Source organism: Pungitius pungitius, chromosome 7, assembly GCF_949316345.1.
Source record: "Pungitius pungitius chromosome 7, fPunPun2.1, whole genome shotgun sequence".
Lineage (NCBI taxonomy): Eukaryota > Metazoa > Chordata > Actinopteri > Perciformes > Gasterosteidae > Pungitius > Pungitius pungitius.
Genome location: NC_084906.1, coordinates 12144770 through 12168343, shown reverse-complemented (window position 1 = coordinate 12168343; position 23574 = coordinate 12144770). Strand labels below are relative to the sequence as shown.

The following is a 23574-nucleotide window of genomic DNA, read 5'->3' as shown; positions in this document are numbered from 1 at the left end:
CCGCCCCTGAAACATATTTAGGCCAATCAGCGTTGCGCTCAGGCGGGACTTTCTTCAGCTCACGCCTGCAAACATTGGGGAAATGAGTCAATGACAAGCTACCGGCCGTCCGTGTTTTCCGCAATACCGAGAGGATATTTTACCACCCGTTCTACCGAAAGGTATGTAACCGCTCCACGAGTCTTCAGAGCAGATTGGTTTTTAGCGAGACGTTTTCGAAAAGGTCGTTTTCAGCCATCACTATGTCACATGCGAAGAAGCTATAAGCGAATGTGAGATAAACGTTAGCTAAAGGGTTTCTTCTATTGCTTTCTACTGTGTTCTTACGTCAGCTCATCATGTTATTTAACTTCTAGTTATGGACGAGTCCAACCGTGAACGAAACTGGCAATTGTAGTAGCTTACAGTAATAAATATATCTGCTTCCTCTGTTATCTGCGTGTCAAATATATTGCAGAACATCTTTAAACTATGTTGTGCGCTGTAGCCATCCATGCAGCTTTGAAAGAGGGGAGGAAAAACACGTCAAAAACTCAATGCCGTACTGACATTTGACTACAAAGTAAAGTTAACAATAGAAGAAAATGTCCCACAATGTGTTTTGTACATGCAAAGGAAATGGGCCTGGCTGTGGCTTTATAAACCAGGTGTAAATCATGACCAACAGCTTCAGATTATCCACAAACACAGCTCTGTGGAGGCCTTCACAGAGCAAAAGTAAATGTGAAAGTCTGAGTGAAACAGGTAAGCCAGGATCAGGAGGCTTTTCAGATAAAGCAGGGGATTGTCCATCATCGCAGCGGGCACACAACAAAACCTTCACTCAAAGAGAACTGGTGAAATAACAACCTGAATCAGCCATCGCGTACACAACGTTTTGACATCCTTCTCGACATGTGTCTAAGTTAAAAGTTTGAACTTGTAAAAGTTGCTAAATGCAGAGGGAATAACTCCACAGCCGTGTCCTGTTAAGGGCAAAGGTCAGCCACAGTTTGTCACTACACTCTACAGTAATAATGAGCTCATTCACCGCATCGGAAGTCAAATGAACACATTTTAAAGAACATCATCAAAACTTTAATCATTCATTTTAAATGCAAAAAGAAATGGTGCCTAATAACAGGTTTTTTATTTATTATTACATTCATTTGGCATAGGTGTAGAGCCTATAGGATCAGGGTCAAGTGCACAAAACACACACACATACATTATATCATACATTTGTTTTGAAGATCTCGCCCCAGCAACTCAAAACCGAGGACGCCCTGCAGAACCTTCCTCATCACTATTTGTGTGTTGCAGCTTCGCGTCATGGCCAGGTAGCCGCTCAGAGTGATGGCCTTTTTTCGACAGATTTCCCTCCTGCTCTGGAAGAACATCACATACCGCAGAAGGAACAAGGTAGCCACATATTAATTAATTAAAGTATATTGTTGGAAAAGTTTCATCCCTACTCTGTGGGTTACCGTGCAGGCCACATTACGGCTTTAGCTTGGTAGATGAGGTATATAAACGGCATTGATTATTTATAACAGCCCCTATGTTTTCCTCTTATGCAGATCCAGCTGATCATCGAGCTCCTATGGCCGCTCTTCCTCTTCGTTATCCTCATCTCTGTTCGTCATTCACACCCTCCCTACAAACAGAGCCAATGTGAGTGATCCTGTGTGTGTGTCTTTTCAGGAGCACACACACACTTACAGTTCAGGAAAAGGCTTTACGCCGACCCGCTCAGGAGGATTAAGTGTGACTCTCGTAGCCACATTTGATTTCCTAACCTCTTGTGTGCTTGACCTTCTTTGAGAAGTCTGCAATTAGCATTAGCAGAGCAAGATAATTAGACGCAACACCACACTACATGACACAATATAAGCCAGTCAGTTAATGCATTACATTTTTTATGACCCCCTAATAGCTACATTGTGGTTTTATTCTGTAGAAAAACAACAGATCACTCAATTATTCAGTGCTGATACGACAGGTTTGAATTGCCCATGCAGCGTCATTTACTTTTTAACTTACTACTTTAATGTTTTCCTAGTAAATGAGTGTACATTAGATATTGAGAGTTGTAAAATCCACTTAGTTTGGATTGTGAGATTTGTGATTCTTAGTAATATGTACTTTCCTTGACATTTGCCTGAGGAAAATGTTGTAAAATGCTTCTTTGTGAAGGAGGCTTACATCAGGTTGAAGATAATAACGTGATGATTTAATTTTCGTTGTATATTTGTTTAAAATGTTGGGACTATCGTTGGGTCGGCTGCTTGTAGATTATGTTTCAGTAGTTTCAGTGTTTTGTATTCCGGGCTTATCTTTGTGTACTGAGCTGTTTGCATTTCTTTTTGCTTTTCTTCTTTTGTAGGTCACTTTCCAAACAAAGCCTTGCCGTCAGCAGGCACCTTGCCCTGGATTCAGGGCATCATTTGCAACATCAACAACCCATGCTTCCACAGTCCAACACCAGGGGAGACGCTGGGCCAAGTAGGCAACTTTGACAACTCCATGTAGGTAAACTGGAGTTAAAAGATGGACAGCTGTCTGGAGTTCACTTGGGGATCATTGTAGAATAAAACAGCCCAAAAGATAAACTGTAGTAGTTAAAAAGATTAAACCAAAGGTATTGACTGAATTCAGTTTATCAAAGCAAGAAAACTGTGTATGCGACATGTAAATGAGGAGTGTGGCCAGAATTTAAAACCCATTTTAGTCCCATGATTTTCTTTTTTTCGTTTATGTAAACAGCTTCATTCATGTTGCACTTTTAACAGCTTTGCAGGCTGCTACTCACACTGATGGCAGTGAGCTACTATACCCGACCATCTACTTTTATCGGGGGCCTTTGTCATGTGCACCGTTTTTGCTTTCAGTTTTTTTTTTCTTTTCAAACGACTAAATTTACAATTTTCTAGTTTCTAGTGAACACATTTACAATTGTTTGCAGATTTGAAGATGGGGTTTACTGGTGAACTTAGATGTTATCTCCGTAGACTGTCTCGTCTCTTCGTGGACGCCCAGAGGGTGCTGTCCTACAGTGGAAACCGGAGCTTCTCTGGCTTCCAGGACCTGATGGAGAGCGTCCGAAGCCTGGGGGAGAGACCTGGAGCCTGGCCAAGTACACCACAGCTAGTTTGACTCTCCTTTAGCACCCAGCTGCAGGGATTCTGTCACGTTGTGACACTTAGGCACCCTTCAGCTCTCCCTGCATATGTTCCTTTTCGACTTACTCAACCAACGTCTTTATTCACTAAACAGAAAACTAAAAGCTTGATGAGTCGCCTGCAAGTCACGAATGCAGGGGAAGCATTGAATTCTTTCCGATTTCTATTCGAAGCAGCTCTGTTCTCTGTGCAGGACTGGGAGCTTACTGCAGCAGGCAGTAGCTCATCTGTATGAATGGCTTTCAACAGGTGTCGAGTGACCGGATCGTTGTGTCCATTCACTGCTGTTGTGAAGCAGCACGGAGAGGCCGAGTGGCTTCTCTCCGCTGCGGGCGGATTAAATGACACGACTCGCCCAGACAAACAATTGGATGAATGAACGCAGGTTCTTATGTGGGTTTTTTTCTGCAATAAATCCCACACTGCAGCCTACTGGACACCCACTGACTCTTCTATCCTAACACACTGACAACTTTTTTACCCGAAAATTGTTGTTTTCAGGAGACCAAAATATCCAACTTAAATTATTGGCAATGGAACAATTTAATAATGATGGTTTGGTACTTTCCTGATAAAACTGACTAAACCACAGGCAAATATTGTATTTTGGGTTTCAGGCAGAAATGTAAAATATGGAATATTCATTATTAGTGAAATGAGTCATAAGCATGAAGTAACTGGTAAACTGTTTTGTTTTAAATGATCTATTGACCGTATAAATGTTTATTTTATTGTGTATTTTTATTTGCAGTACAGCACTTAATGTCCGTGTTTCTGCCGTAGATATGCCAGTAGGAGAATACCTTAGAGCCAACGAGACGTTCTCCAGCTTCCTGGTGACCAATGGGAGCCTGTCGGCTGTGACTGTGGACCAGCTGCTGAAAGCCCGTCTGGATTTTCGGGTGAGGAATCTGCTGAATATCCTTGGATAAAAAACAATTCATGAAAAGAAATAGGGCTCAACATTTTGATTTAGTCAAATTGCTTAACCTGTTCTGCAGGGCTGTACCGAATTAATCAGAGCTTCATTTGTAACATTGACATAAATCGTCTTTTTTTGTTTTAAAACCCAGTATTTTGATGTATTTGAGGTATGTTCACTGCGGTCAAAAACAGGTTTCTCTATCTGGACGCACACAGAAGGGAGATACTCCCTTGTTTTAACATAAACTAATTAACCAAAATCTAAATATTGATTGTTGAACCTTTGGACTGGGTTAAATATATGTAAATAAATAATAAAATAACTTCCACAAGAGAAAAGTTTCTATCAGCACTGTTGATAATTATCGGAAAATAAGTTTGATGTATGAGTCTAACTCTGTTAACTTTACGTTTAATGTCATCCATCCAGGTTTCTGTGGCTGGTGCTCAACTGCAGCTGAAGGACCTGGTGTGCAACGCGAGCATGCTGGGAGAGTTTCTGAAGGTGGAAGAAGGAGAAGCCGCCATGAAAGACCTTCAGACTCAGCTATGTAAGCTTCCAGCTGATGTCCTGCAGGAAGCCGAGCGCCTCTTTCTCTCTCAGCTCGACTTCGCCAAGTTCTTCACAGTAAGAAGCAGCATCCGTTTGCAAATTCATTCGTGACTGAATAGTCAAAACATGCAAACACATTCACGTGGCTGTTTGCGGCGACACAGAGCAGCATGTGCACCTGATGACCTTCAGTAAGTCGCATCAGTGAACCTTTCTGTTGGTCCTTCCTGTCAGAGAGACCGTCTGATGGCCAACGCGGGAGACCTAAGGGTCATCAGTGAGGCCGTCACCGCCGTTTCCCAAGAGCTTGCTGTCCTCATCGACGATGTAAGAACGCACTGTTTTTTATGTCCGTCTGTGTCTGTATTTGGTTTGAAAGTCTCTTAATTGGACAGAGATGTTTCAGGAGTTGCTTTACATTTGATTTCTTTTGAATAGATCACCTTATATTCACCTTTTAAGCTTTTGTATTATTTAGTTTTCATTTAGCGTTTTATTTATATAATATTTTTTTTTCATTTCATTTTTTTTGAAAGGTGCTGAATTTTCTCCCAGCAATAAAAATAATCTATGCATATCTATTTTCTATTCTCTTTTTCCTTGCTTCTCAAATCTTGTGTTCTTACTTCTCTGTATTTCTTCAGTTCTCATCTCTGTCCAGCTTCGCGGACATGAGCGCAGCTCTTCGTCTGCTGTCTCCAGAAAACGGCTCGGCGTTGCCCAGGGAGAGTTTTCGTGCCTTTTCGAGGATCATGTGCGGTCACCCTGAGGTTGGCGGTGAGCGCATCCCGTCGCTGAACTGGTATGAGGACAATGACATCAAGTCCTTCCTAGGAAAGAATGGCACCGAAGACACAGAGCCGGAGGCGGATGGCGACAACAACACCAGTGAGATGCTTTGATATTATCGAAAAACTGTTATTCTGATATTTCAAAGCTGAATCAATGGTTTTCTCTGCAAAATTCCAGTGCTCCTCTTCTCAATTGCAATTTATGATAAATAAATATAAAACCAGGTTTCTTCTGGCACCGATCAATTTGTGATCTTTCCCGTTGTTGTTGTTGTCTAACGTTTGTCTTACTTGTGCTTTCCTTTAATGCAGCTCCTTTCTGTAAAAATCTGATCCTCGGTCTCGAGTCCAACCCTCTGTCCCGCATTGTGTGGAGAGGAATAAAACCTCTGTTTATTGGAAAACTGCTTTACACACCCGACACTCCTGCAGTACAACAAGTCATGAAAGAGGTACGGTGTCAAAACAACAACCTTTTGTTTTCAATCTTAGTAGCTTATTCTGTAGTGTGACTTGTCTTCAGCTAACTGCAGGCGAAGCAAACACATCCATTAAAGCCGACTACTCTTTGTATCTGCTGAAGGTGAACAAGACTTTCGAGGACATGCAGATCCTCCAGGAGCTGAATGCAGCCTGGATGGAAGTCGGACCACGAGTCAAGACTTACATGGAGAGCAGCGTGGAGATCCAGCTGCTGCAGGTCTGATTTAACCCCTGCTCCCTCTCTCTCTCTCTCTCTCTCTCTTGAGGAAGGGTTAGTTTGCCATGATGCTAGATGATGTGTGTCACAGGATCTCCTGAGGCGGCCAGCGGTCGCGGTACTGGTTAACCTGCGCCTGGAGAACACTTCCTGGACGGCCTCCCGGATCGCACGTTTTCTGTCCACACCCTCGCCTGATGCCCCGAGGAATCCCAGAGCACCGCCTACCTGGCTGGACATCTACAACGACCTCGGCCACACCATCACCACCCTCGCACAAGTCTCTGAGGTTCTCATCCTTTGGCATTCTTTTGTTTTGTTTTCCTCGGACATATAATCCTTTTACCTGCTTTGTGGTGACCGGGATTAGACGTCCCTGCACTTTTGAGCTCTTTTATATTCTTAGAAAATTGTTTGGATGGAAAAATAGTAGTAAACAGTGAATCCTGTAATCAGTACAATGTTCAAATGAAGTTTGACTTCAGCTTGTCTTCACCATTTTTTTTTTCATTTATCATTTTTGTGTTTCCTTTATTGTCTGCAGTGTTTCTCTCTGAACAAGCTGGAGGGGTTGGAGTCCGAGGGTCAGATGATTGACAGGGCTTTGGAGCTACTTGAGGACAGGCAGTTTTGGGCAGGTGTGGTTTTCCTGCTGCCCAACTCCTCGTCCCCCGACCTGCCACCACACGTCTCATACAAAATCAGGATGGATATTGATGATGTGACCAGGACCAACAAAATCAAGGACAGGTAACTGAGGAAGAACCAAAACATCCCTTGTTAATCAAGCCTCTGTTGAACTTTATAGTGGAAGTAAACTGTTTCGGCGCCATATGACTGCAGCTTTTCGGTCCATTGCTTCAACCGTACATGCTTGTAGTGATTTTGGATTTTCCAAAATACTAAAATGTCATTCTGTTTCGTTTTTTTTCTTCAGATTTTGGGATCCTGGTCCTGCAGCCGACCCATTTAATGATATGCGCTACATCTGGGGCGGCTTCGTGTACGTTCAGGACCTGGTGGAGAGTGCTGTGAGCCGCATGCTGACCGGAGTTCAACAAACCACCGGCATCTACATCCAGCAGATGCCCTACCCCTGCTATGTGGATGATGTGTGAGTTGCATGCTGTTGTCAACTAATTTCATTCTTTTAAAAGAAACTGCACACAGTTTCACACCGCTGTGATATTAGAAGCTTGTCTTTAGCAGCAGATGGTTCAGTGCCCTGCTCAAAGGCAGCGAGTCACTCTTAAAAAGCCTGTTGTCGTCACCATTAACAGTTTCCTCCGGGTGCTGAACCGCTCTCTGCCACTCTTCATGACACTGGCCTGGATCTACTCGGTGGCCATGATCATCAAAGGCGTGGTGTATGAGAAGGAGGCGAGGCTGAAGGAGACCATGAGGATTATGGGTCTGGGAACGGGAACGCTGTGGCTCAGCTGGTTCATCAGCAGCATTGTTCCTTTCCTGTTCTCTGCAGGGCTCCTAATTGCTCTGCTCAAGGCAAGATGACCACTCACTCAGCACATAATATATACTGTATTTATGAATAGAAATGATTTGATTGTTTCATTTCTAGACTGAAAGTAAAGTGGAAAATAATGCGATGTTCATTCTTTATATTGCATATTATGTTGTTCAACGTAAAGCTTCTCTTTATACGAATGTACACTGCAACGGGACTGGTTGATGGAAGCATGCAACTGCGAGACCTTAATTCTGGTTTGTCTTGTCTCCAGTGGGGGGACATCCTGCCATACAGCAACCCAGCTGTTGTGTTTTTCTTTCTGACGGCGTTTGCCACCGCCACCATCATGCAGTGCTTTCTCATCAGTACGTTCTTCTCCAAAGCCAACCTGGCCGCTGCATGTGGAGGGCTGATCTACTTCGGGCTTTACCTGCCTTATGTACTGTGTGTAGCTTGGAGAGACCGGCTCACCACCACCTACAGAGTCCTCGCTGTGAGTAAAATAATTGTTCCATTGAGAATGTTTCTCTCCACATTTCTACAAAATTATTATTTTTATGAACTTAACATACAGATTGCATGAGAAAGTAGAGCATCACATTTAGTGTGTCTAATTCTTCAATTGTAACTGACCATCAACCCGGCATTGCTGCATTTTAAGTGTCGTTGTGCCAAGATTGATAGTTAGATCGGATCTCTCTTTCCTCAGAGTTTCCTGTCTCCTGTGGCCTTTGGCTTCGGATGCGAGTATTTCTCTCAGTACGAAGAGCAAGGCGTGGGCATCCAGTGGTACAACCTCCACTCCAGTCCTGTGGAAGGAGACTCATACAGCTTTACTACCTCTATAGTCATGCTTTATGTGGACGCCTTCATCTACGCTGTGGCAGCCTGGTACATCGAAGCTGTGTTCCCCGGTACGACGATTGGATTGGATCCGCTCAAAAAACAATGTTGAAGTAACGTTATAACGTATTGTTTTTTTGTGTTGACCGGCTGACCCCTTTCTCATGTGTCAGACAAATGAGCATACTACTACATTTTTTAAATGTTTTAATATTAGACAGGTCTAGAGATTTTTATTTGAGGACCTCATTTTATTTTGAAAAAAAGCTACTTAAGATTTGATAGCTGAATGTCAAGCAAATTGGATGTAGTCGATGGGTTTTGTAAGATGTCAAATTACATCTCAGTGTTTCTTTTTCTTAAATATTTAACAGCTATTTTTCTCTATTTTTCTATCTGCTTTTTAAAAAACAAATGAATATGTTTTTCAGATGTATAGGTTAGCATTAACATCTTCTGACTATTTAAGTGACACTGGTTCTTTCATCAAAATGCAGTTGTAAAATAATGATCTTGACTAAATCTGTAAATACCTGTGTGTGTGTGTGTGTGTGTGTGTGTGTGTGTGTGTGTGTGTGTGTGTGCGGGTCTTTTACACCAGGTCAATATGGGATCCCAAGGCCCTGGTACTTCATCTTCCAGATCAACTACTGGGGTGGAGTTCCCCTGGAGGCAGGCATGCCGATCCCCCCTGCACCTGCAGAACAAGAGGAAGGTACAAAGCTCTCAACGCCGCTGCAACTGTTTCTGTTTTTCTCTTACAGTTTGAAATCATGGCTACAGTTAGCTTTCTTTGTCCAAACCAGACTGGAAAAGTATTTTTGCAAGCCATCTGTTTGTAAAAATGTGTTGTATTTCTGACACATTACTTGCTTATTGGAAACAGTTCTGGCCTCAATACATTGTTGTTATGTTAAAGCCAATAAAGAGGAAGTTAAGTTAATGAGCCTAGTCAATAAGCCCATTAACTACAGAGGTCTTAGCTTTGTAATAATCCCACATCAAACATTGGTCAAACATATATTCTGACCCTTTGGCTGATGACTTCTGCTCAAATACTTAGATTGTATTATAAATCACTGTGAGAGGATAATTACCACTAGGTCCTTTTCTATTGTTACTCACCCACATGTATAGATTTTAGTGTACATTGTCCTTTGTAAATACATACAGAATTATTTTCTATCATCAGATCAGATTGAGCCAGAGCCCAATGACCTTATCCTGGGCGTGAGCGTCAGAAACCTGGTGAAAATATACAAGAAGGGAGGCAAACTGGCCGTGAATCACCTCAACCTAAAGTTCTACGAGGGGCAGATCACATCTTTCCTCGGCCACAACGGAGCCGGCAAAACCACCACCATGTAAGGACTGGATGTGTTAAATCTTTATGGGTCTACGGGCTGTTGAGAATTTAATTTAACAATCATGTGATACCCATAAATCACTTTGGTTAAGTACAATTTCATTTATCTGGATATTATAATAATAGCTACAACAGGTGTATCATCACGCCAGTCACAGGAAGAAATAAGAGATTTGTTGATTTGATAAATTTAAAGTGAAAGATGTGCTCCAACAAAGTATTTATGCTTCCGTTGTTTGTCAGATCTGTCCTTACTGGCCTGTTTCCACCAACCTCGGGAACTGTGTACATCAAAGGGCTGGACATTCGCCACGACATGGACGTCATTCGGAGGACCCTGGGAGTTTGTCCACAACACAACGTCCTGTTTGACATGTAAGACTTGTCTTTCCAGCCTCCATGTTCTGTCACTAAAAACTAGCAACCAGCTGTCATTGAACATCGCTTTTGACATACAGTGGTTAGGTTTGATAGATTACATATTCTAGACACATATTCTTCTGAGCGTATACATATTTAATTGAATTATTGGTGATAACCAATTTGATGGAATCTGGACTATGAAATGAATGAATACTTCAAACGATGACATTTTCTCTCTGGGTCTGTCTCTCTCTCTTGCAGACTAACAGTGGAGGAGCACGTGTGGTTTTATGGGTGTCTGAAGGGTTTGACCGAAGCCGAAGTGAAAGCTGAGCTGGACACTCTGCTGGAAGATGTCGGCCTGCTGCATAAACGACATGAACAGACCAAAAACCTCTCTGGTAAGCCTGATAGTTGGATTTCTTTGACCATATTTTGTAGAAGGGGATGTCAATCCAAACCCACCCTCTGTTTCTCTGTCAGGTGGAATGCAGAGAAAGCTGTCTGTGGCAATAGCATTTGTTGGAGGCTCTAAGGTGGTTGTTTTGGATGAACCCACAGCTGGAGTCGATCCATACTCACGCAGAGGCATCTGGGATTTACTGCTCAAATATCGCAAAGGTGAAGGCTCGGATCTATGGATCTCGTTGTTTTTGGAAAGTCACATTTTGCAGGAAAGCAAGCCAAAAACGCCATGTAGCAGATTTATTGAGTACATTAATAAAATCACAAAGAGTGCGCTTAAGAAAGTGCTCAATAAATACATGCCAGATCCATTCTTTCTATTTTAATCTTGCTGTAAAACCTGGGGTGCTTTTCCTTTTGGAGATGGCGACAATCTAGAAACTGGACGTAGATATCCCAACATAAAGTCCTTGACCAACATACGAAATAACTCAATATGTGTCTTTCTCCCTCAGACCGGACCATCATCCTGTCCACCCACTACATGGACGAAGCAGAGCTGCTAGGTGACCGGATCGCGATTATCTCCCAGGGAAAGCTGTGTTGCTGTGGCTCACCTCTCTTCCTGAAATCCCGCCTTGGATCGGGCTACTATCTCACTGTGGTAAAGAGGGAGGGACTGAATACCAGCACTCCCAGCAGCACCAGTATCTGCACCAGCACCAGCACCAGCACCAACAAGCTGCCCGCTCTCAAGGTCTATCTTTAATTATCCCTGAAAGTGTATAAATGGATCCTTTGCCGTTTTGCTGTTACGTGCATCCTCCAAAAGTCCATTCCTAATATCGCAAATTAAAATAAAAATATATATATCTTAGTGTTGATCTATATCTTGGATTAGTTAAGTTCAGTAACTCAGATGGGGTGATTGAAATAAAACAAACTAATCTTTGTGTTTCAGGACAGTGAGTCCTCCATGAGTGAAGACACCGGCCTGGGAAGCGAGGACAGCAGCTCATGTGAGTGTCACTGAGGTGGTTCAATGTTAGTTAATAAGTGCAGTGCTACGTTTTTACTTGCGCTACTTTAACTGCATGTTGTTTTTTTTCCCCGTTATTGTCTTCACTGCAGACCTCGCTGCGTTGCTCTCCCTGGCCCAGCAGCATATCCCGGGGGTGAGACTGGTAGAAGAGTCGGGGCGCGAGGCGGTGATCAACCTGCCGCAGACAGCAGCCAAGGACAGCAGCCTGGCCGTCTTACTGTCCGAACTGGATCAGAGGCTGACCGAGCTGGGCATCAGCAGCTACGGGCTGTCCGACAGCACACTGGAAGAGGTGAGACGTGTACCATAAACCAATCACGCTCATCAAGCTCCTACTTTTTCCTTGGCTATAACTAGTGACTAGAAAACTGGATTCACAATGGTAAAATAATTACATTTTCCCACAGTGTAAAAGTAAACTGAGTAATAAAAGATATACTGTACCACAATACGTTTTAATAAGTAAACTGACAGAAACCTAAAATGCAACATTAAAGTTAGAGACACCTTAGACAAATGTCTCAGAGAGCAACGGTACTAATATTGACTGGCTTCAGGATCCATGATTTTACACTAATGAATTATATTTATACTAATTTTATTACCGCTAACATAAAAAAGGGCTTTTCCCAGGAACGCTTTCCTACCAACCGTACAAAGTTAAATGTGAGTATGTGTGAGCGTGCAGGAGCTTAACCAAGCCTTATCTGCAGGGCTGGATATTTGTGGAGCTGCCATGTTCTTAATGGGATTAAACGTTAGCATCAGATTAGCACTAGTAGTGCAGTCTGATAGGTGTACTTACTCCTGGCCCTCTGCACTGCTTCTGTTAGTTTTGATAAATGCTTTATTACTGCCACCTGCTGTCCGCAGCTTCACTTAGTAGGGCCTGAAGAGCATTTTCAAAGCAGTTGTTTTTGTGCATGGCAAGAAAACTAGTATCAACTTTATCAAGTTGTATGTAGCACCTTGAACTTAAAGCAGAATTAGATTTGTCAACAGATTAAATGTCCATTTAGACCGTTTAGGTCACAACTAAAATCGTCCCACTGCAAGAACATCTTGTTTTGTCTTTAAGTAGGAATTTCTTTTTGCTTCATAGTCATTTGGTATATTTTTAGATCTTTCTGCGAGTGGCAAAGGAAACTGGCGTGGATGATGAACCAGAGCCACAGGCCGGATCTCCCTGCAGGCAGCAGTCATCGGTTGGGCAGATGGCTGAGAGACAACATGATGAAGAACCAGACACAGGTTTGCATAAAAACTTGCAGACACATGGATTTGTGTTCATACCACACAGTGTTACATTTTCATCTCCAACTGTGATTGTTTGTTGTCATAATGCTGCCAGGAAGGACAAGGCTTCAAAAGCAAGGTACCTTCGGATCATGTTGTACGGAAGTATAGTTAAACCAGTTGAATTTCTTGTTTTCAAAAATATATTTGAGAATTTGAATATTCACAATTTTGAACACCAACAATGCTGGACAGAATCTGTTTGTTCCCCCCAAATGCGTTGTTCTCAATTGCTGCTGTAGTTTTGTGTTTCTGTGTCTCCATCGTGCAGAAGGTTGACAGAGGTCCATGTATTTATCAGCACGATGCGTTGTTGTTCTCTCAATCTGTGCTTTCCCTGCTTGCAGAACCCCAGGAAACGGACCTGCTGAGTGGAGATGGCCGGGGTGGGCTGCCACTGACCGGCTGGTGGCTGACCTGGCAGCAGCTGAGGGCTCTCTTCATCAAACGCTGGCTTTATGCTCGAAGGAGCCGCAGGGGCTTCTTCGCTCAGGTGAATAAAGATGTCGATAACAGCTGTATGAGAGCTGCCAAACTCTGCCCCCCATCCGGTAGTTTGTCGACTGTTTAGTAGTTCAGTAGTGACGGGTGATTTTGGCTTCAGGTCGTCCTGCCCGCTGTGTTCGTGCTGGTCGCTCTGCTCTTCAGCCTCATCGTTCCTCCGTTTGGGAAGTATCCCTCCCTGCAGCTGCAGCCCTGGATGTACGGAGAACAGTTCACCTTCTTCAGGTAAGCCTCCTCCCCAACATTCACCATTACGTAAGTCGGTGCAGAAGCAATTCTGAATCGGTTTCTTCAGCCGCGAATTGGTTTGGTCTTCTTTTGTGGATACACGTGGTCATGCTTTTCACTGGATTACTTTTTAATAATAGTTTTGTGTGCCCCTCCCGCTGATTCGATGTATTCACAGCAATGATGCACCTGGGAACCCAGCCATGGAGAACTTGCTGGAAGCTTTGCTTGACCAGCCCGGTTTTGGTACCAAGTGCATGGAGAAAGAGGAGGAAGAGAACAGCACGTAAGACAACCCTTATGACTACAATGATTTGCCTGAGCAGCATCAGAAGGGATTTAATGAAGCAGTGATGGAGATAAATGGCATCAAGATCTTTAACATACTACAAATGGGAGATGATATAGACACAATTAAAAAACATGTCATGCCTTCCTTAAATGTAGATTACTGTGTAGGGTTGAGATAAATATGATCCACGTGTAATTTCGGTCCTGATTGGGTGTATTAAGTAATTACTGACCTTTACTGGCACTTCATAGAAAATGCCACATCATTAAGCGTTTATTTCTTATCATTTTGAGGTTGTTTGCTGTACTTTTATTTTATATACTACAGATTCGGGCAACATTTGAAAGCTTAAACCACAAGCCTTTACTCTATGTCCATTCCCAAATTCTTCCTGCAGGACTCCTCGGTGTGAAGGCGTGCGGGGTGGCCAGTTCATGCGACCTCAGGTCTCCTTCTCCACCTGGCAAATGTTCAGCAGAGGCAACTGGAGCAGAGACGCTCCGTCTCCCGACTGTCAATGTAGCACAGAGGACGTCCGCCGGATGCTCCCCGACTGCCCGCAGGGTGCCGGCGGGCTGCCGCCTCCGCAGGTCGGTGTGTGGCGAGAGCGGCTTGTTGATTAACTAGACTTTGACTCTGTATGACTCTTCAGATGTTGTTATTTGATATCTTTTAGATAAAGCGGGTGACTGGAGATGTGCTGCAGAACCTGACAAATTATAACATCTCTGATTACCTGGTGAAAACCTATTCTCAGATTCTCAAAAAAAGGTACTTCATTTAACATTATGACACATTTCTGTGTGGTATTCCATTTTATTTTGTTACCTCGTTAAGGTAACGTAAAGTTTTTAAGAATACTTAAAAACTTAAGATAAGGATGTAAAATATATTATATTTGGTCAATTGTATTTATTAGTTGCAGCGTAATAAGACACAATATGCAATCTTTGCCAAAACTAGCCCAATGACTGAGCTCTAAATGGATATACGTTAACCCTGTTTGTGTTTCCTTTAAAGAATATGCGTCACGTATTCACTCTTTTCTCTCTGTGTCATCAACAGTCTAAAAACCAAGAAGTGGGTGAATGAATTCAGGTAAGCTGCTGGTTCAATATCTATATATTTAATATCTGCAGTACTTACAGCCATGGAATGGGTTTGTATACGTAATTCTACTGAAGGACTGACAAGAAACCAACTGTTATAATTACAGATATGGAGGTTTCTCTCTCGGGGGAAGCTCTACTCAGACTTTATCTCAGTTCCACCACATCCAGGACTCCATCATGGCGATCAGGTCGCGTTATCAAGTTCAGCAGGTATAAACGAGGCTTCAATTTAAGTGAAATTACCCATTTCCTGAATGTTGTTAATGTTCTCGGATGTTCTTTGATTGTTCACAGAACAGTTCGCTGGATCTTCTGCTCAACAGACTGCCAGATTTTCTAGGAGGACTGAACAGTGAAAACAATGTCAAGGTACATGTGTGTCGGATTATCTGTCTTCTCTCCTCGTTGTCACTGGCCTGTCTTTCAGGGAGGAATCTAGACCGTAAAAGTGTTTCTCCCCCCCAGGTGTGGTACAATAACAAAGGATGGCATGCCATGGTGTCATTTGTCAACGTGATGAACAACGGCCTGCTGAGAGCGAGTCTGCCACCGGGTCCGGAGAGGATGAGACACGGCATCACCGCCTACAACCACCCGCTCAACCTCACCAAGGAACAACTCACAGAAATGGCCATGTTAGTTCACTGATGTGGAGTTTTTTTTACAGCAGTTTGTCCCAAGAGTTGAACTCAGCTTAGCCAGAAGTAAAACAAGTGTGTCATATTACATGAATGTTGATATGTGTTTTTTCCCTTGGTTCCTAATGTCAGGATGACCACATCCGTAGATGTTCTGGTCTCCATCTGCGTGATCTTCGCCTTGTCCTTTGTGCCGGCCAGCTTTGTCCTTTTTCTGATTGAGGAGCGAGTCAGTAAAGCCAAACACCTTCAATTTGTCAGCGGGGTGAAACCGATCCTTTACTGGCTGGCCAACTTCACCTGGGACATGGTCAGTGCTCAGAAGGGAGACATTTACTCTAATCAGCCACAAGTCACTTCACATTGTGACAACAATCTCACTCTGCAATTACGTTATACATATTTCATCATATTTGGTGGAATTTCCTTTTCAGTTTTTCTATTTCAAGCAATGTATTTTTGAAAAATTATGCTTTGTAAATTAACGAACAAAACGTAAGCTCACTTTAGTCAATATTCTCCATTAGATCATTCTCAATGGAAAATAATATTCAATGGACAAAATAAATATTTCCTCTTTTTCTGAAATGTCCTCTTCAGTTGAACTACACAGTCCCAGCTACCATGGTGGTGCTGATCTTCATCTGTTTCCAGCAGCAGTCGTATGTCTCAGAGACCAACCTGCCTGCGCTGGTCCTGCTCCTCCTGTTCTACGGGTACGTTCAGACTCAGACTCTTTTGATCAATGTGTCTTAATGTTGATTCCAATTGTCTTTCCTAAAAATCGATCTTACCGGCATGTTGAATTCGATTGGTATTGAGAACATACTGAGAACTTGAGACAACACAAGCTTGAATCTTGGTTTCAACATTTTCCTTCCTTATTCATATTTTTATTTCATAAGTAAACTACGAAGACAGCCAACAGGTGCTGTATCTTTAAAGGAATGTTTCCATTTCTTCCATATAACTTCAATTTACTGTTATGATACACAATAGTCTTGTGTCCTTAAGTACAGAAAGTCTCTCTTTTCCTAGTTTGCTCATAGTCTGTAACAAAAATAATGACTCTATTGAATGATCTCACCCTCCCTTTCAGGTGGTCCATCACCCCTCTGATGTACCCAGCGTCCTTTCTGTTCAGCGTCCCAAGCACAGCTTATGTAGTCCTGACCTCCATCAACCTCTTCATCGGCATCAACGGCAGCATCGCCACCTTTGTCCTGGAGCTGTTTGTTGACGAGGTACAGAGTGCACCGGTCCCAAAAGGGCGAACATTTAAGCGCTTTTTCAACCACAAATTACCAGATTTTATTTTCAGCATCTCAACGAGGTGAACAGGATCCTGAAGAAGGTGTTTCTCATCTTCCCTCATTTTTGCCTGGGACGAGGACTTATCGACATGGCCAAGAACCAGGCCATGGCAGACGCTTTTCAGAGACTCGGTACTATTATATATTTAGTCTATTTTGTATTTTAAAGCCAAACATTATTTGAACCCAAAACCTTTTAGACTTCTCTGTTCTGTTGTGGTCACTGTAGTTTAAATATACAGTGAATTGTATGCTGTTTTGCTAGACCCTTATAGGGCATTATTGCCTGCATACATCTTACTTACTTCGCTTGTGGTTCTCCTCCTGCAGGCACGAAGCAGACACTGAACCCTCTTCATTGGGACTCTGTAGGGAAGAACCTGTTTGCGATGGCAGCTGAGGGGGTTGTCTTCTTCATCTTCACCATTCTGCTACAGTACAAGTTTTTCATTCGCCTCGGGTAACTTTAACACAACCCTTTAAAAGGTTTAGTCAAACCGATGTTTTGTTAGAAAGCCAATCTGCCAAATCTGTGCCAAAGTGATACAGGGTGTTCTTGTACCTCTCTGTTAAGGTCGTGGTGGGGCGAGCCAGAGATGCCTCCGCTTGGTCCAGAGGACGAGGACGTCCACAGGGAGAGAGAGAGGGTCAAAGGTGGCAAAGCCCAATCAGACATCCTCTCCATGATCGACCTGAGCAAGGTACAGCCAGCTTTCAGCCTGAAAAGTCTAACTGGAAATTGTTACATTGTTAACGCTTGTGTGGTTCTATCACAGCCGATGTCTACACTCAGTTGACATGAAGCATAACCCACAAAACATTAAAACGACTGTGTTTGGAAGGGCTGCATTCGTGCATTATTGTTTTCATCATACACTGGCAGAGTTTTTGCTGTGGTAAAATGAAGGACTTGTTTTGCAGGTTTATAAATCAGGCCGGAAGCCGGCGGTGGATCGCCTCTGCCTTGGGATTCCTCGGGGAGAGGTGAGAGTTAATCATGCTTCCCCCTCTTGTGTTGCTGCTTCAAAACAATACTGCTGCTTCTTCTACTACTAATGTTGTCACTTCTTGGCCTACAACAAGAAATATACTTCCGCTTCAGTTGCTTTTATACATTACAGCCACACTTTCAACTTCATCCAGTACTCCAGTATTTTCTGATGCTAATACTGTAGACCGAAGTCAACATAGTCTCAAGGGAACTGTCCCAGCTGCAGCATGTATATTTGTAACGTTACGTTTTTGTTAAGTGTTTCGGCCTGCTGGGGGTGAACGGAGCAGGGAAGACCTCCACCTTTCGCATGCTGACTGGAGACACAACCATCACCTACGGAGAGGCTTTCCTTAATCAACATAGGTACAAACTCTCTGCAGCACCAACTCTGTTACTTTGTGACCACATCTAATACATTAAAAACACTTACTGAGTTTAGACTAACTGTTTGGCAGTTAAATATAACACAAATTACGTAGTGCCAATACATAAAGTTCTATTAATAGGCCGTCATTGCATGTTCGCTAGTTCTTTTATTACTTTAGTGGTAGTACCAAGATACAGGGTAACATCAGCAGTTGAAGTATGGTTATCAATAGTAATAGCCCCAATAACAAAAGTTGTAGTAGCAGCAGGCTTCCCAGATATTGTCCCAAATAGCAACAGTTGTGGCAGGAGTAGCACTATAAGTTTTGGAAGTACTGTGAAGTTTTCTTCTGTGGTTCTCAGTGTGCTGACAGAGATGGAGCGAGTCCACCAGCTGATGGGATACTGTCCACAGTTTGACGCCCTCAGCGACCTGCTGACGGGCCGGGAACATCTGGAGCTGTATGCCCGCCTGCGGGGAGTGCCAGAGGAGTCTGTCACCAAGGTAACGCAGAGCAGCAGTTCACCCCGGAAACAAAACTGAGACATTAAGTCATGTGATTTCTGAAACTGTTCGAGTGACAGGTATGTTATGCCGCAATATGCAGGATTATACAGTGACATATGTCCTCTGATGTACTGTAGGTGGCGCAGTGGGGCGTGAAGAAGCTGGGACTGACCCAGTACGCCGAGCGCGAGGCCGGAGGCTACAGCGGAGGCAACAAAAGAAAACTCTCCACGGCCATCTCCCTCATCGGGGCTCCTCCTGTTATATTCCTAGTGAGGAAACAACTAGTTAAAACACTTATATTTTGAAGTATTTGAATAAATAACACTCTATAACAGTATTTTCTACATATTGCAAACCTTACATCACAAACATACGTGCATATCTATTCCTTGATGACATGTTTCAGCGACTGAAATGTTGGTGCCACTGGAGTAATATATGTATATTTTTCTTTCTTAACATGTGTTGGATACTAATATACTTGTATTCGTATTTTGAGTTGCCGTCACCACCGTTGTTTCCACCACACTTTGACTTATCTGCCTTTTGTTAGGATGAGCCAACTACTGGCATGGACCCAAAAGCCAAAAGGTTTCTGTGGAACTGCATCCTCAGCGTCACCAAAGAAGGAAGAGCTGTAGTTCTCACCTCCCACAGGTAAGAGGAGATGGATGCATGATTTAACAGATATGTACCATCAATTGTGTATTTAGTTTCCTCTGTGTGTGTATTATTTAGTGTAGAATATGTGTTAACGTATTTTCCTCCTGTCTGCATGGTCAGTATGGAGGAATGTGAGGCGCTCTGCACCAGAATGGCCATCATGGTGAACGGCAGATTCCAGTGTCTTGGATCTGTGCAACACCTTAAGAACAGGTAAGCCCCCTATTTTTTGTCTAATACGACTGTTGTGTTGATACGCTGAATAAAACAGGAGCATTTTGTTAAAGAAAGGGGGAAATCCCAATGCTAAACAGGTTTATTAGTCTAAGCTGCGCAGAGTAAACTGCATGCATCATTATACTCAGCAACAACACAGCCTGCTGCTCTGAATCAAATTGAATTCACCTATAACAGCAAAGTGCTTTTGTTTCTCCTCCATCTTCCAGGTTTGGTGATGGCTACACCATCATCCTCCGACTGATGGAGACTCAGTCCGAACCCGACTCATGCCCCATCAGCACGTTTCTAAAGAGCTCTTTTCCCAGCATCGAGCTGAAGGAGCGCCACCAGAGCGTGCTGCAGTTTCAGCTGCCCTCACATGCCTGCTGCCTGGCTCGTGTCTTTGATGTGCTCGCCAACAACCACGAGGAGCTGGGCATCGTCGACTTCTCTGTTTCACAGACCACGCTGGACCAGGTGAGAATGAATGAGTGATGCAACTGGCATGAGAGTGATTAAATCATCTGACATTTCCACAAGAGGGTGTTGAAAAGGTCCCGATCTGGGATCTTCTGTAAACTTCTGTAAACTGAACAGAGCATTGCATCAAATATCCATAACTGAGGCGACATATGCTCTTTCCTATCTGACTTTGCTCTGTGGCTGTTGTTAGAGGGAAGGAGGAATAGGCATGTCTTTAGATGTTTATGCCATGCATAGAAATGATAATCCTACCTAATGTAATGTAGAGCTCATCCTCCTCATAGCTTGAATGCCAAACAAGCTCATGTAAATACATCAAATAGTGTGATTTGACACTAATTCGGCTTAAATTTTTAAGGTTTTTGTCAACTTTGCCAAAGAGCAGACGGATGACGACGTCCTCACGGATGTGGTCATTGGTAACAGCCTCACTACTCTGCAGTCCAGGATTACCTCTCCCACCATCCAACCGCAGCCGCCAATCACACACCCTCAGCCAAGCAAGACTCCACAGCAGCAAGACACGTCATGTGACAGCAAACCAAAAGAGGGTAAATCCAAAAAGCCAAAAGCTGACAAGGTCAAATCTAAAGAAGGCAAAGATAATGGAGAGAAAAGCAACAGCACGGCGATGACCAGAATGCCTCAGCGAGAGGAGAGGCCTCAGAGGAAAGGCAGGAGTGGCAGCAGTGGATCAGACAGCAGTAATGCTGAAGTTCTGGGAGAATCCAGTAAATCCAGCAGCTCCAAACACAGAGCAGGGAGCTCCAGTAAGGATCCTTCTACACTCTTTATAGTTGACAGCAACACACAGGACAGTGCACTATGAAGGGGACCGGTGCATCGCATGCAGGTTCAAGGGACCGACTACAGTCAGAAGCTTTTTATTACTCGCTACGTGTTCATGTGTTTTACAGTGCTGGCAGCGATCTCAATATGCAACACGGAGCAGCAAAGCTGGTTGAAAAGATGGACTTTTAAAGTTACTTTTAGAGGTCAATTTATCCCCTTGGCCTCCTTTGACGAAAGAACAGGGAGTACTTCGTAAAATGGCTTTGGTGCCTTGTTCGCCCGGTAACACACCTGCAGCTCTATGCCCTTTACTTGGGTTCATGAATCTTACACTGTGTCTTCTCTTTCTGTATCAGTCTCATCAATCCAAAGATATGTTAGTTCTAAAAATGGTATGCAAGGCTCCATGTAAAAACAAGGGGTGGTGTTCCTCAGGGCAAAATCATTGGACCTCTCACAATCTTTTCATTTTGCCGAAAGCACTTTAAAAAAAAAAAAGGAAAATGCTGCAAACGCCCAAACAGTAACTGGAGTGCATGTGTTACATATAATAACTCTGATTGTTTTATGTATCAAGAAGCTCTTATGTTAAAAGAATTATCACTGTAAAGTCATTGTGAAATACCTATAGTCAAATTTAATGATGAGGGTATTTCTTTTCTAGATCAAAATATTTGATTTAGTCCTTTGTCTGTTAATGTAGTTTTGTTTTTTCTTTGAGCGGTTGGGTAACAATGTGACTATCCAAACAGAGCTTGTTACATATGTATGTCACATGTAGAAACATCTGGCAATTCTTTCTGCACAGATGAAAGTTGAAAGTTCCCTACATTTATTTATCACATGATATCAAACTATTGACTCAAATTAAACTATTGAATAATTTAGGACACATGGCTGTAACTCTTCATTGTTTTAGCTGCATTGTTAATACAAATTATCCTACATAAAGCCAAACTGCAGCACTCCAAGTAAAATAAAATAATTGTTCCTTTCATTTTGAGCTGCAAACACCAAACGCAACAACATTGCCTTTGGTCGTTGGCTGTTTAGTCATCTGTATTTTTTGTTTTCTTTTTCTATCAAAAAAATGACACAGCTTCTGAATGTTAAAAGCAGGTTTTTACTGCCCTGTAATGCACTGTTACATATTATAAAGGTTATTATAACTATATGAAGCGTGAGACAAATAAACGATCAGAAGAGAGTATACAATTAGAAGGATTTCATTCCAAAATGCAACTGTTAAATTATTATATATAAGATGAAATGTAATGAAAAATGTGGAATGATTTAAAACTGTTACATTAAGATGGATTAACATCTCTACGTCCTTTTGAAATGAATGTACTGCTAAATGTACTTTTAAGGTATTATTCTTGAAAGGTTCTACTTGAACATACATTTTATGAACTATAATCTACTATAAGATGTAGATTGTATACTGAAGATATGCTAACATAGAAAAAGAAAAACGGGTTTATGTCTGTTGTGAAGTTTTCTTGAAGGAAAATTAAACAATGTCTGTATACGTATTATTTAAAAAAAAACATACAGTGGAATAGGTTGTCTAGTTTGCTGTTTTTTGATGAATTTTTGAAGACACTGATATTTTCAGACATTCCTTCTCTTAAACTAATATGTCTTTACACAATGATCTAATCTTCTAATCTTTAAGATTTGAATCAAGTATGGTTTGGTTTAAAAACCATTAAATGTGCTCACAATCATTAGTCAACTCTACATAAAAGTCTGTCATGTCAGTGACGGGATCTCTTGATTTAGTTTGTTAAATACTGGATGATTATACTTTTTTTAGGCCTAAAACTCTCCTGGAAATTAAACTATGTGAGGGGTCCTGTGGGACATCTTTAATTGGTTGAGCTGCTAACTGCATAGATATAAACATGATAAAGAATCTCAAACAAACCTTAAATGCCTTCTTTTTGAATATTTACCATTGAAACGTTTTAGGGACTAATACATGTGAAAGACTTTGATATCTACAGCTTCTGTTTTTAAGCTCAGTAATGAACTATTTCTTGTGTTTAGTTAAACGTTCAGTTTTTGGATCATTAGCGACTTTCATTTTTCATGAAGCTGCGGAGGTTTTTGCAGAATGTCTTTGATAATCTTGCCGATAAAATAAAATACGTAGTGCCCAACTGTTTTATTTTATACCTCAGATGAAACAAACCGAGCGGCTCCTCTTTTTCCCCAGCAGCACGTTCAACAAGTTAATGACTATTTGGCCTATTAAACTGGCTGTTATGGTAACAGGCACACAAACTCCAGTCAGCATTCCTAGTGTGGGTGGAGAAAAGACAAAATTATTTCAGATTAAATCAAAGGAGGGATTATGGTTGATCTGAAATGAGTCAAAAATATGGATTATAAGCATCATGGCCGCCAATAGCTGTATTTTGTCAACGATGACAGGAAGGCATGCCAAAGATGTTCTATTGATAGAATTAGTCACTCAGGAGATTTAAAAAAAACTAGAACATCACATGCACTGTATTTGGGTGTTGAATTTACATACACGAG

At 42.3% G+C, this 23574-nt stretch overlaps 1 protein-coding gene across 2 annotated transcripts; it reads left to right on the top strand.

The window, feature by feature from the left end:
- Window positions 1–78: 78 nt before the first annotated feature.
- Window positions 79–23192, top strand: abca7 (ATP-binding cassette, sub-family A (ABC1), member 7). Of its 2 annotated transcripts, XM_037469469.2 has the most exons (50): window positions 79–161; window positions 1303–1401; window positions 1560–1653; window positions 2366–2507; window positions 2991–3115; window positions 3945–4063; window positions 4516–4713; window positions 4873–4965; window positions 5283–5526; window positions 5742–5881; window positions 6013–6129; window positions 6221–6418; window positions 6674–6879; window positions 7067–7243; window positions 7410–7632; window positions 7869–8090; window positions 8307–8511; window positions 9042–9155; window positions 9633–9804; window positions 10050–10181; window positions 10431–10570; window positions 10653–10790; window positions 11090–11331; window positions 11536–11593; window positions 11706–11908; window positions 12738–12867; window positions 12968–12991; window positions 13260–13405; window positions 13517–13641; window positions 13823–13930; window positions 14334–14526; window positions 14613–14707; window positions 15002–15034; window positions 15153–15258; window positions 15343–15417; window positions 15514–15683; window positions 15819–15996; window positions 16287–16402; window positions 16786–16930; window positions 17008–17131; window positions 17330–17459; window positions 17574–17700; window positions 17921–17983; window positions 18250–18356; window positions 18723–18864; window positions 19005–19139; window positions 19424–19527; window positions 19654–19746; window positions 19980–20229; window positions 20594–23192. In XM_037469469.2, the coding sequence occupies exons 2-50, from the start codon at window positions 1336–1338 to the stop codon at window positions 21062–21064; spliced, it is 7158 nt and encodes a 2385-aa protein (XP_037325366.2). In that variant the 5' UTR covers window positions 79–161; window positions 1303–1335; the 3' UTR covers window positions 21065–23192. The 2 variants fall into 2 exon arrangements, with proteins under 2 accessions (XP_037325366.2, XP_037325367.2); XM_037469470.2 differs by lacking the exon at window positions 12968–12991.
- Window positions 23193–23574: the final 382 nt, after the last annotated feature.

Bases quoted from the DNA above. Each gene is read 5' to 3' on its own strand.
- abca7 (XM_037469469.2), top strand. From the start codon at position 1,336: ATGGCCTTTTTTCGACAGATTTCCCTCCTGCTCTGGAAGAACATCACA. The intron at 7,244-7,409 runs GTGAGTTGCATG...CACCATTAACAG, and splicing joins CCCTGCTATGTGGATGATGT to TTTCCTCCGGGTGCTGAACC. The intron at 17,460-17,573 runs GTAACTTTAACA...CTCTCTGTTAAG, and splicing joins AAGTTTTTCATTCGCCTCGG to GTCGTGGTGGGGCGAGCCAG.